This window comes from Orbicella franksi, chromosome 13 (assembly GCF_964199315.1).
Source record: "Orbicella franksi chromosome 13, jaOrbFran1.1, whole genome shotgun sequence".
NCBI lineage: Eukaryota > Metazoa > Cnidaria > Anthozoa > Scleractinia > Merulinidae > Orbicella > Orbicella franksi.
Genome location: NC_138157.1, coordinates 17,487,960 through 17,501,506, shown reverse-complemented (window position 1 = coordinate 17,501,506; position 13,547 = coordinate 17,487,960). Strand labels below are relative to the sequence as shown.

General features: G+C 40.2%; 1 protein-coding gene and 2 pseudogenes across 1 annotated transcript; 2 read left to right on the top strand and 1 right to left on the bottom strand.

Moving 5' to 3' along the window:
* The first annotated feature begins 1,843 nt into the window (after positions 1 to 1,843).
* LOC145466519 (alpha-1A adrenergic receptor-like) lies at positions 1,844 to 3,016 on the top strand. Its single transcript, XM_081450243.1, has one exon. The coding sequence runs from the start codon at positions 1,987 to 1,989 to the stop codon at positions 2,710 to 2,712; it is 726 nt and encodes a 241-aa protein (XP_081306369.1). The 5' UTR covers positions 1,844 to 1,986; the 3' UTR covers positions 2,713 to 3,016.
* Positions 3,017 to 4,392: 1,376 nt separating this feature from the next.
* Positions 4,393 to 6,872, top strand: LOC145466442 (uncharacterized; annotated as a pseudogene).
* Positions 6,873 to 6,901: 29 nt separating this feature from the next.
* Positions 6,902 to 8,740, bottom strand: LOC145466457 (uncharacterized; annotated as a pseudogene).
* Between the last annotated feature and the right edge of the window lie 4,807 nt (positions 8,741 to 13,547).

Sequence of the window (13,547 nt, the reverse complement as noted above, 5' to 3'; positions counted from 1 at the left end):
AGATTTTTTTAAAAAATATTTTTGGAGAAGGAAATTAGAAAACAGACATTCTACAAAAAGTAAACATAATAGAGGGATCGCGAAGAGTCGCATTAGGCGCGGTGCACAAATGCTGACAAATGTTGGTTATAGCATTTCTAGCTAGATGAAACACGGAGAAGCGTACTGTACTCACGATAGATAAACGAGAATAAAGAATATTAAAATTATTCTCCCCAATCACATAATTGTTTCAGTTGCATTTCTATTAATCTTAGCTTGCTTTATGCTAGAACAGTCGATTTGGGATCAGTGAAAATTACGCTTGATGTTTGCCAGCAAAAACGGTTAAATGACGCCTAAAAATTTTAGCAAGATCCTTCCTTATTCCAAATATTCCGTACACTTACTTAAGCGAAATTCTTATCAGTATAAATTGCTGAAATAAGTGTTTGTAGCTAAATTTCAAGTTCTCAAGTTCACACTGTTTCCTCGGCAGTCCGCAGATCTTGTTTGATTGCTCAGTGAACATTTTGAATTAGAATGAATCACGGAAAAAGACAACACTCCTAGAAAAGAGCGAGATTGTCGAACGAAGTCTTCGAATCGAGCTACAAAAGCCAATTGATCATCACTTTCAAATAATATGACCATGCAAAATGACGATCTCTCTCAGTTGCTCTCCTTTGACACAACGATAACTTCGAAATTAAACTTCGCAGTGTTCTTCAAAAAGCATCACAGTCGCAACGACAACAGAATCGATCAGAGTCGAATGTGTACGTATAGTCCCAAGTGTTTCTCCTTCTCTCGCGCACGAGCATGAGGCGCGCGCTAGAGATTGGTAACAACCCACTATTTTATCAGGCCCGGTAAGCAACGGGAAAATTTACGGGTGCGTCGAGAAACGCTATCTCGGGCCCGGTACAGTTTCCCGTTAACCGGCCCGGTATTTACGGGAGCTTTCGAGAAACAGGCACCCTGGTCGCTAATTCGAGGACTAACGGTATTTATTACGTCATTTAGATTGGCCTCTCAGTATGACCAAGCGCTAAAAGAAGATTGAAAGACATTATCAATGGAAGAAGCCCACGCACGGGGGGATGAGTTCTCTCAGATCATAATCTCGTTATAAATATCAATTTAAATTTGGAACAGAATGCTATCGAGCCTATAAATTCTGGTTCTTTTTGGTACTGAAATTTGACCATTTAAACTGAAATTTAATTTATTTTTTGATTCAGAACTTGGCGTGTGCTTTTCCACTCCTCCCTCTCTTTGTAACGCTGGAATTAAACATCGATTAACAAAATAAGTGATGCTAATAGCATTTGTCTCTAGTCCTCTGTTTTAAAGAAAAGAAAAAGGTTCACGACAGATTATAAAGATTAAACTATCTTGAATGGCTGAGAGAGTGAACAAAATATGCTATTTCCTGTTACAATTTAGGCGCAAAATTATGAAAACTGATCTCATCATGAAAACTGATCTCTTCACGAATTTCATCATTTATCTGGCTTTTCATATACTCCCCTGTACTTCAGGAAATGTTTCTTTTTTTTTTTTTGGCCTTTTTCGCCTTTATAACCGGCGAAAACAAACATTTGTACTGCGACCACCTTAACATACACTCTTAATTTTTGGGTATTTGGTCCACTTATGTCGTTAAATAACCTACACTACACTTCAATCTCATGTTAGTATGTGATAAATTCTGCCCATTAGCTTTTCATCGGAAGCTCTTTTCATTCCTCAGTCCTATTGACCGGGAAGGATTCTTTCGACAAGGAAAATTCTGGGTTTTCGTTTCTAGATTTGAATATTATTCTCCGGCCTTGTTACTTAAAAATTTGCAAGCCGCTCGAACAATAACGAGGAAGTTCACCTAAGCCATCTAAGAAAAGAACTATTTCTAAAGAAGTGAGGTGAAAATTAAGTCGCCGCTGATAATGCAGCGCCAGTAATCAAGCGACGCAAACTTGTGAGGCATCGAGCCAACAAACCAGCATGGGCGATTCGTTTGACGGGTCTCGACATTCTGGCAGGAGCTTCACTGCGCCGTCTCCGAGTATTGTATCCACAACCTTACAAACTGCAGTTCTAGGCCCCACTGTCATAGCAAACTTGATTGGTAACATCTGTGTTTGCCTGGCCATTTGGCGCGTGACAAGCCTCCGTCAAAAACCAGGCAGTTCTGTTCTGGCCAGCTTAGCAATGTCTAACTTCTCCTGGCTGTCGTTTCTTCTCTTTCGCTTGATCTGGCTCTACGACTTTGAGGCTGTGTACAAAATGTGCGAGCACTTCGTAATCATACACGCAACACTCTTGCACGTCGATATTGCTCACATTTGTATTCTCAGTTGCGATCGCTACATTTCCATCCTTTACCCTCTGAGGTACACTGAAATTGTCACTAGAACACGCGTAAAACTAGCCTTGTTGATCGCCTGGGGTGCTCCTGTGGTTTCCATGGTGAGCTTGCCTTTGTTTTACGTTGACAACCCCTGCTCTCAGTTTAGAACAAGCATCTTAGGTTGCTCACAGTCCACTAGTGAACCTGCCTTGTTGCACAAAGTCCACCTTGTCTCATATCACTCTTTTCGATACGATTCCTTTTGCATGGTTGGCCATTCGTTTCAAAATTACGACAGGGTATACGCGGGTTTTTCTGCCGCGTATACTTGTTTACATACGTTACGTATGGGCTTTAAGCCCACATATACGGCCATTTAGATCGCGTATATACGCATTTTTAAAGGGCCACATATTTGCGTAAATTCAAGCGCGGGGATATGCGGAATAAATGCCCAAATATACGCGTCCTACAAGGACCCATATATACGCGTGCTAAAATGCGCGTATATGCGGGTCTCGTAAATTACGTTGTATATGCCAGCACGAAATGTGCCTTTTAAGAGAATAGCTGTTCGTGTATGATAGCAATGAAAATTACTTTAACTAGAAATCGTCAATATGGCGGCAGTGGTAAAATGCCTTGTCTTAGTCTATCTGCTATTTAATGTTTGTTACAGCAGCTCTCCCGTCAACGAACTTCTAGAACAGTTATGCGTCTTTTGAATGACTGTTTAAGATTTTATCCTAGCGCTAAGAAAACGACGAAGCCGTGAAAGCGAGCGCCAAATGCGGCGTAGCCACGAGGAGCCTGGGGGGTTCTTGCTGGTTTTCGCGGTTTTGTCGCTTTTTGCGCTCGCGCTCGACTTGCTTAAAAAATTGCTAAGCCGCCAAGCTACGCAGGCTAATCCTTTAGTTGACTCATTGGACAGAGGTACCAAGGCAAATGCTGAGAAGATACGGCCTCTAAAATCGCTGGTGAGACAAATGCAATATTTACTACTTAGATGGGAAATGTTTGCATTAAGAGCAGTTTCATGCACCTCAGTGTATTCCCATTAGGGCTTTGCCAACTGTATCAGCTTCTAATGGAAGAGTGGGTCCTCCAGCCTATGATATATCAATACCTCAAGGGGAGTTTTAGGAAACAAAATGCCGTGATTTTAGTGTAAGTCCTATTGGATCACCAGATAATTCATCTGGTTGGGTGTTATCATCAAATGTGTCCCTGACAGCTAGTATTTCCAGTATTACATATATCTTGTAAAATCACTGCGTTCACCCATATTGGTTGTGCGTACAGCATGGTTATTCCATGCCTCAACTAGGAGGTTTAACTGGTTGTTAATTCTGGAAAGAAATATGTAATACAAACAGAACAGATCGATTATGCTGGTCGATTCCAGGATGCCATTTTCTTCTATCTGGTAGAACAGAGTGTAGTAGAACTGACCGACTTCAATAAAGACTTCTCTCCAGAGAAGCTTAATTCACTGGTTGTGTACAGACAACCCAGCAATTTTGCTTCCCCTATTAAATCCCCTGTGCCATAGCATAGCTCTTCCTACCTCTAAATTTTCATCCCCTTCGTCTGAACACACTCTAGGGAGCAATCCATAACTTTGCACAGCAGCTAAGAATAGAGCAAGCCCAATCGCAGAATTGTTTGTTGCACAACTTAAAGTCTAAAGCCCTGTCAAAATTACCATGTATTACGAACCTCCAACTGATAACGCAGCGTAGTCCATCAATGTGCCAGAGGGAATTAGGTCCCCTGACGCTGTCAACACGCTTTGTGATGGTATTGAACCACCTCAAATCAGACCCTGCTGGGTCAGTTTGAAAAAAACTTTCCCTTACATGCTGACGCTGAACATTGATATTTCTACTTCGCAAATGATCCAGCATGATACTGATACCAGAATTGGAAAAACCACTTTAGTCTTATTTCTCGAATCATCAGGGCCGGGTTGTTCGAAAGCCGGTTAACACTAGCCCAGGATTAAAACTTAACCCAATTATAAATTTTTCTCTATAAGAATGTTTTCCACTGCTTATACACGACTTTCATAATGGCGGACACCGCGAGAGTCCTGGATCAAGTTGCATGAAAACGAGGTCAGAAAGGCCAAAAGATCGCGTCGCGTCTCTTTTTGTTTAGAATGGCGAGCACTTCGATATTTCTTACGGAAAATGATATACCTGGCGCTTCTCTTCTTGGAAGAAAACCTGAGGAATTAAAAATCTCAGAGCTTAAATTTTGGCTCAAATGTCGTGGAGACCCGGGAAAAGGATTAAAGACAAAAGCAGAGCTGGTGAAGCGAGTGTATGAGTACATGCGAACAGGCAAAGACAAACAGGTCGTGGATCCAGATCCTCACAAAATCTACAGCGTAGAAAGGAAAAGCAAGGCACGAGATCTGAGCCTGACACTGAAATCAATGAATCGGTACAGTTTCCTAGCTCTGGATGGGGAACGTCACTGGAAAAGATGCCTATGTTTACGCGGCTCCAGATGAATCGCCATGTTTTGAAGTCTGGAAAAGCGATCGCCAATGTAGATCATCACACCGTTCCGACCGGATTAGTAAAGGCCAGGCTTTTCTTAGAAGACGAATACCTGGAAGATATTGAATGTGTGAGTGATTCCAGACACTTTTTCTTTAAAGGGAAGTGTTGCCATAGTTTCAGAAAAAGCGACCCTCCTCATAATCTGCAAATTGCCCTATGTATCTTGTCTGGAGAAGTGGTGAGTGCTTCTTGTTCGTGTGTGGCAGGAAAAGTTGGATTTTGTAACCACGTATTGGCGCTGATGTTTAAGATGTGCAAGTATACTTTATTTTCTTCTACTACTACTAAAGATCTGAGTGAGGAACAGGATCAACAGTCCTCCGTAGCTTGTACTTCTCAACTCCAGCAGTGGCACAAAAAGGGTGGGGGAAAGAACATTGCCCCTCAGCCAGTAATGACAGTAGAAGTGAGAAAAATAAAGGATGCTGAATCCACTTCACGGTCCGGTATCAAACCGCTTGTGTATAATGCAAGAATGAAAAATACCCATAATCTGGCTACCGAGCAAAATCTTAAGGAGCAACTGAGAAACATTGATCCCAATATGGGCCTATCTGAAATGGCTAATGAACAGACTGATCAGGCAGGTGTTGGACATGTGGAAACAAAGTTTGGCAAATTTCAAGTTGGCAGTTTCTTGTCATATCAAGTTGCTCTAACAGAATCACACTTTGAGGCTACTGCATCTATTAACTACATTTCAAGACTCGATCAAGTAAATAACGATGCCTTAAATTATCCAAGGTTTCCTCTAAGGGACATTGACAGCATGGTAATTCCAGATAATTTGTCTGAGAATGACCAGAAACTGTTACAGTCTTTAACTTTGGTTGAAGATGAAATCAATGACCTGGAAACTCAAACAAGGAACCAAGCCGAATGCTCAAAATGGAAGGAAGAGAGAAAATTCAGATTTACAGCATCGCAATATCATTTGATTTCGAAACGACAAAGAAACCACGCTTCATTTGCTGAGCAACTGATGAATCCCACACCAGTTTCTTCTAAATATTTAGAACATGGCAAAAAGTTTGAACCAGTTGCCCTGATGGAGTATGAGAAGTTCATGTTCAACAGAGGGACACCTGTTAAGGTACTGCCTTGTGGACTTGTGGTATCAAAAGGATGTCCAATTTTAGGTGCTACCCCTGATGCACGAGTAGTTGACTTTGGCTGTACTGATTACTTTGGGATAGCAGAAGTAAAATGCCCATACACCAAGTATCATGTCACACCCCTTGATGCTTGCACAGATGCAAAGTTCTTCATGGAACAGACAGGTGTTTCAGAGTGTAAATTGAAGGAAGACCACCCCTACTATGCTCAAGTCCAGGGACAGATGGCGGTTACGGGAGCAAGGTGGTGTGACTTTATTGTGTATACCAGCAAAGGCATTTATATTGAACGTATACTTTTTGATCCTGTTTTCTGGGCTGGACTAAAGCAGAAACTGCTCTCTTATTACTTTGAACATTTTCTTAAGTTTGCTTCTGCGAAGCTTTTCGAGGGAAATTGTCAGGTAAACAACAACAGTGACTGTGAAATCTTGTGCACAGCTACATCTGGTTGACCCTGTTATCTACAGTTTCCCAGCGAAAAATTATTTGTTCTAACATCTCTGTATGTTTCAAACAGAATTGGTAATACCATGCTACTTAATTCATCTATTTTTAAATGTTGTGATTTTATTTGTTGACTGGGAATTAATACCTTACATGAATAAATTCTTACTGTTGTTATAGTTAACAATTTGTTTTGGGTCGAAATTTTTCAAATCAGTTTGATTTTTATTCTCCTTTGTTTCAAAGTATGCTAAAGAATACAAAGGAAAATTAAAATCCAACTGGTTTACAAACTTTAAACCAAAGATAACTGAAACGACAACATAGACAACATGGTCAAAGTTAAAAGAGTCTTTACAGATACAAAAGATGTCTGTAAAATATAATGTAAATCTTACAATAAATAGTCAGAACAGTTGGGTGGCGGGGGGGGGGGGGGGGAAATGTTGTCTATCCTAATGCCCAATTAATAGTCCCATACAATCCAGAGAGAGAACAGGTTTGTAGGCAACTTATGGATTAAATAATTAATTCTAAAGTGCCTCACATGAATGTGATAGTCACATCGATATAATGTTGGGTTGTACATTACAACAGAATGCACACACTGCCCACATTTGGTTTACAATTCCCATTTGATGTAGTGGAACAACTCTGTCCCATATGTGAAAATTCTTAATCTTGTTGATGGCACGTTCAACATGTATCCTTCAACTTGCAATTTCCTGTGTTTTTACCACATCTTCTGCAGCCATCTGTGAAGATGCTCCAAGAAAGGGTGGCAAATTTAAACTAACCCCCAAAGGCAACAAATCCTGAATTGTGAATCCCTTATCTGCCATGATGGAGTCTTTGTCATCAAATGGTAGACCTAAAAATCCACTCCTTCTGACAATTTCTCGATCGGAGATAGAACCTGTATACAGTTGGCTTATGAATGTAACTGCTCCACCGGGAGAAATGCCAACCAAACCTTTCAAAGTTGTGTGATTTTTGTAGGAACTGAAAAGTTCTCCATTCAACTGCAAACTGCTTGGCATTTGACATCTAACCTCAGTACAGTCAATTATGACTCGAGTAGATTTGTACTTCCCTTTAAAAGATTCGGGCATTGTAGTATCAATTACTTTTCTGCTGGGCCAAATGTTTATTTGTCCAAACTTAAAGAACATAAAATTGACCCATGTGATAATTATTCTGCTAACTGTGGATGCTGATACATTAAATAATTGAGCTAGATGGTCCTCTGGAAATCCTTGCCTTAGTCTACACATGACCATAAAAAAATTCATCAATGGGCCTTAAAGATCTAGCTCTCCCCTTTTTTGTTAGTAGGTCGTCTTCACCGTAATCGGTGTTGTTGTCAGTTGTAGACCGCCAGTAGGAAATGTTCTCACCCCTTTCCCCAGGGTCAAGATACTCAAAAACAGCCATTAAAGTGTCCCAGCTTTGAAAGCCCGTATAAAAAGCAGCATTTGAATCTTTTGACTTACAGTTTTCAAAATTAAACAATCTCCTATTAAGAACATCATTTTGACGCTGGGCATCTTGCAGTTGGCGCTTAAGTTCCTCAATTTCCTGTTCGAGTTTATGAATAATTTTTTTATTGTTGTCAATAATTTCCCTCAAGTAGGCCTCCTGCTCGGTAAAATCAGTTTGTGTTTCTTCTTCGACTTTTAAGCTACAATCTGGTAGATCTGGGACCACTTCGCTTGGTAATTCTTCAACAAAGACAGCTGAGGATGACAATTTCCGTGATGCACTTTTCGAAGCTGTCAGTTCGAAGTTTCTTTCCGCCGGCTTCTTCCTTTTGCGTGGCGATGTACGAATCCATGGAAACACAGAAGGGACAACTCCTTCTCTTAATTCATTCTTGCCGGCGAGAGATTTTTTAATATCACCGTCCCTGAAATGCCGGGAGCATATCTTTGTATTTTCAGTAACCTTGAAGTGCTTTCCTTCGTCTCTTCTTATCGCGTGAAGCCACTTCTTCTTCATCGCGTTGTCGGTCGGAAATTTAAAATACGATACTTTTGTCCCATCGTCTTCCCGATATCCTTTCTTCGTGCATTCTGGAACACAACAGTGAGTCGGCATTTCCAATTCTTGAAAATAATTCGACCGAATCGAGTCAAAACAGCTGTCCTATTCAACCTTCCTTGGCCTTTGTGTCTCTTTGTTTACATGTGTCATCCTCAAGCGTGGCCTTTCTGACCTCGATGTCATGTTAAAGTAATTACCAGTCCCACGCGCCGTCAGCCATTATGAAAGTCGTGTATGCTTTGTGTACTTTGAGATAACTCAAGTTCAAAACTGAGCTGCAAACATTTCCCGTCTATGCAGTAAGTATTGAATTTGTCTCACCAGCAATTCAAGAGGCAGAATTCTCTCAGCATTCGCTTGGGCACCTCTGTCCTAAACGGTGAACAGAATCCAAAGCAACTTCACGACGAACAATCAAGTTCTCTGCCATGTTACGATTACCGTGAGGATAAAATCGTAAACAGTCATTCAAAAGACCCATAACTGTTTCTAGAAGTTCAGTCACTGGAGGAGCTGCAGTAACAAACATTAAATAGCAAATAGATTAAGACAAGGCATTTCACTACTGCCGCCATATTGACGAGTTCTAGTTAAAGCAATTTTCATTGCTATCATACACGAACAGCCATTCTCTTAAAAGGCACATTTCGTGCTGGCATATACACCGTAATTTACGAGACCCGCATATACGCGCATTTTAGCACGCGTATATATGGGTCCTTGTAGGACGCGTATATTTGGGCATTTATTCCGCATATCCCCGCGCTTGAATTTACGCAAATATGTGGCCCTTTAAAAATGCGTATATACGCGATCTAAATGGCCGTATATGTGGGCTTAAAGCCCATACGTAACGTATGTAAACAAGTATACGCGGCAGAAAAACCGGCGTATACCCTGTCGTAATTTTGAAACGAATAGCCAACCATACTTTTGCGGTGCTGATATTCGTCTTCGGTCACATCGCTAAGATCTCTTGGTTTCAGAGCAACCGAGTTGAGCCTGGCGAAAACCTGAATCCTGAGACGGCTGACATGAGAAGAAGGAAGAGGAAAGAGATGAAATGGATGAAGACAATAGGTAGCAAGAGATTGATGGTTTAAATTGTTGAGTTTTCCTTTAGGTAATTTAGTTTGGGAGGAATAACTAGCTGACTTGCAGGTATGACAGAAAAGACGTTAAATGTACATTTTAATAGGGCTAACAGGGTTGACCCCAGTCAAGGCCGCTGAGGTTAACATCAGTTATCTGTGTTTCACAACAGACTGGAGTTTCAAAAAGCACTGCTTTTTTTTGAAACGCGTTTCCGAATATTTCCCTCTCCACCATCCAATATATGAAAAGACAGGACAGGAAGAATTACCCTTATAATTCAAAAACGGCACGGAGAATTTTTTTTATATTATCAAATTTTAATAAGCATGATCAGCCGCAAGTTTTGGCAAAGTCTTAAAAAAATCTGTACTTAGGGTTCAGAGCCACCTCAATATAGCTAATTTGTTCATTTTAATTTTTCTTGCGTACAGTAATGGTGATTGGAGCGTTTGTGTTTTGCTATGTCCCAGCAGTTATCTTTGTCCTGCTCACCGTCACACTCGGTCCCAGCGGAGTACCCGATGCACTCCGCTCTGCTGTTATTGTGATGTTGGGAGTAAACAGCGCTCTAAATCCGATCATTTACATGCTCAGGTCGAACGAGTTCAAGCGCGCCTTCAGAAACGTTTTCAGAGTCACTTCGGTTGAGCCCAGCCGCGCCGCTACCACGCGTATTGGTGTGACCCTCCTGGATGGAACCACATGCGGAGTTCGACATGATCTACCATCGTTTCTCGGTGTACCAGTTGTGAGTGTACCGCCCGCAGAAGCACGTAGAGCAAGATTGGATTGGTAGCGCCTGTAAGGGCGATGAAGGGAAAAACATAGGGCCGAATGAGAACCGGCAAGAAAGACAGGAAGGCACCAGCTTCCACTCGCTACAAAACGCCCGTTTACCCTCACAAGTGGGGCGCCTGGGACACACTAGACCCCAATGACAGAAGTGGTGCCGTATTTAAACATTCAAACTTATTATTTATCTGACGAGATTCTTAACGAGGCGAACGGGCGCACCAGACTGACTATCAAGGCAGTTAGTGAAGCCCTTAAGACTTAGTTTTTTCCGGAAGTAATCGAATTGTCTCAAATAGTAACATTAAAATGTTTTGCACGTCTGCTGGATCGCTAAATTCGGTAAAGTTGTTGTTAAACGCACTGAGTCAACTTTTAGTAACATAGGCACGCAAGGCGTGCAAGAGTTATTTTTTTTGTGAAGTGTCGGAGATAGGAGCATTCATGGAGCTGTTTACAGTGATGATTTGGTTAATTTGACAAGTTTTTTTGGTTGCGATGTACAGCAAAAAAAAAACTGGGAATTTGTGATGTACATGCGATGTTACATCGGTCATGGTAAGATAGCTAAATAGTAAGCCATAAAATGTTTGACTGAACAAACTACAGTAAATCTGACACGTCTCCAGATTAATGTAGATACCATCTTATTTTCTAACAGGCAATTTGATTCGTTCTTTAACACAACCCACACTGTGATTGGTGTGACACGCGCACATGCATAACTCCCTCACTCACCGATCACATAGCCCTTCCAACCCCCAAGAGGAAGTTTTGCTCAAAAATGCTCAAGTTAAGTAAGAGACCTTTTCGCATTTTATACGAGTCGTAAGTTTACCCTTTTTACACAACACAACACTACTTCACCGAAAATAGAAAGAAAGAAGAAAAAAACCTCTCTGACACTTTGAAAGTCTGATTTAATTAAATTGCACTTTAACTTGGTACCACGCAGTCTTCAAAGAATATTCGAGCAGTTTTCATACATTTTACCTTTAAAAATATCGGACTGAAATGAATGTCATCAATAAAACTATTAAACTGCTACTGCAGAGACGTCCGTCCGTCCAGAAATGAAAGCTTCTTTTTTGCCGATAACTTGTAAGCTCTCATTGAATTTACTCCCATATAAAAAACAAGTGTCAAGTTACCATTTGTAACTAAAGATAGCAAACATCTCGTGGGAACAAGTGGTGACGATTTGTCAGCTCTAATTGAATTTACTCCCTTGTGAAAAACAAGAGTGTCAAATTACCCTTTGTAACTAAAAAATAAAAATATCTCGTTATATTTACATGCAACAAGAACAAGACAATCGTTACCTGCACTTATTATTGTAAACGTTAGAACTGTTTCAAATCTAAATAGTCTCGTCTCCTCTAAAACATGTCCTAAGAACTAGAAGCGGCGATTCGTGACCTCTAATTGAATTTACTCGTGAAAAACAAAAGTATCAAGTTACCTTTGTAACTAAAAAATCTCGTTCCATTGGCGTACTACTAACTCGCGAACTGTTTCAGACCTCAAGGCTCATCTCGTTCATAACTAAAATCCTCAGCCTAACCCACAGAAAATGTCGAAGTAAACCCCTATATATGAATACTTCCTCCTCTTTTATAGAAGAATAAATATGGCCGTTCTGAACTGTATCGCGATCAAATCTTCCCACATACCATTTACCTTTACAGCAAGAAATTTGATTGGCTGTTTATAGTAGATCCAATCTGACTGATGTGACATACATACATCTCTCACTCACTCACTCACTCACCTCACTCATCCACTGACCCGTCCATAACATACCCGACGCGCCGACTAAAAGGTTTTTTTTTTTTCAAAAAAATAACTCAAAAATTAAATACCTAAAAGGTCCTCAATACATTTCAAAAGTACGAAGGCATAACCGTGTACATATATAGTTAGAATTTTTAAGTTTAATCAAATTTTATTCAGAAGGTGCCTTGCTTGTAATTTTTGACGATTTTTCAGTTTTATTCCAGCTTGCAAATTAGAAGAATTAAATTCATCAGTTGTAATAACTGAAGCTGAATAGGTTCATCGAAATGGAACCTACCTAATTCAGTACAAAGGTCCGGAGGCTTTAGACTGAGATGTCGTTTTTTCTGTTTGAAATTTTAGTTTTGATTTGCCCACGCTCAACTCTCAACATAAATAATTGCTTTGTCAGACATAACGATTAAAAAGAATAATATGAAAAACCAGGACCGTCTACCGTATAATAATGAACCAACTGTCAAACAAAATCAGTCACCCAGAACTCGAATATTCACAACTCGAAGTGATTTGACAAAACCAGAGAAAACAGCTAAGTCACTCTATGAACACAAAGCGCAAGTTGCAGAAATTTAACGAGAACACAGTAGAAAAAAATGCTTGCTAACGTTCTTTTCCATTTATATAAAGTGTAGGTTATTTAGGTTTGGTAAAGACGCTGTTGTTTCATTCATTAAAGATATAAACATAATCAAAGATATGTTCCTACTGCTCGAGGCTAAAATTAATATTCACTGCTTTATCCGCAAATTTCTGTATTTATTATATAGTCACGAGTGTTTTACTGGAAAATACTAAAATACCACTCGTAAAATTCATACTAAACCACATCCGGGACTCAAGAGGATGATTTCACTGATGTCAAGTTTGTCTCTTAAATTGTACTTAAATTCGTTGGTTAATGATCGAAACATCTTCGGGTCTTCCTCGAAAGTCTTTGGCGATCTCCGGTAATCTTCGGAAATCTTCGGAAATCTTCGGAAAATTTCGGAAAACGTTCGGCAACGTTCGTGTGACCTTCGGACAAGTTTTGGAGAATCTTCGGAAAGTTGTCGGAAATCTACGGAGAAACGTCAAAAACACCGTCCTCAGTATGTCTATATAATAAAAAGAACATTACCAGAAGCGAATAAACTAAACAAACACGGCCGCGGACTGGTCGCCGTAAAATATGCGGAAATCCACGGTTCAAAAATACTGTTAACTTTAAAAACCTAAAATTCCCAAAGAAAGGTGGCCAAATGAAAGAAACATAACAGGAAGTTCAATAACAATAAATTTTCATTCAAGATGAGGCAAAAAAAAACTATCTAAAAGCAAAAAAATGTTCAAAATTTCGCAGACGTGCTTTCGCTGCGT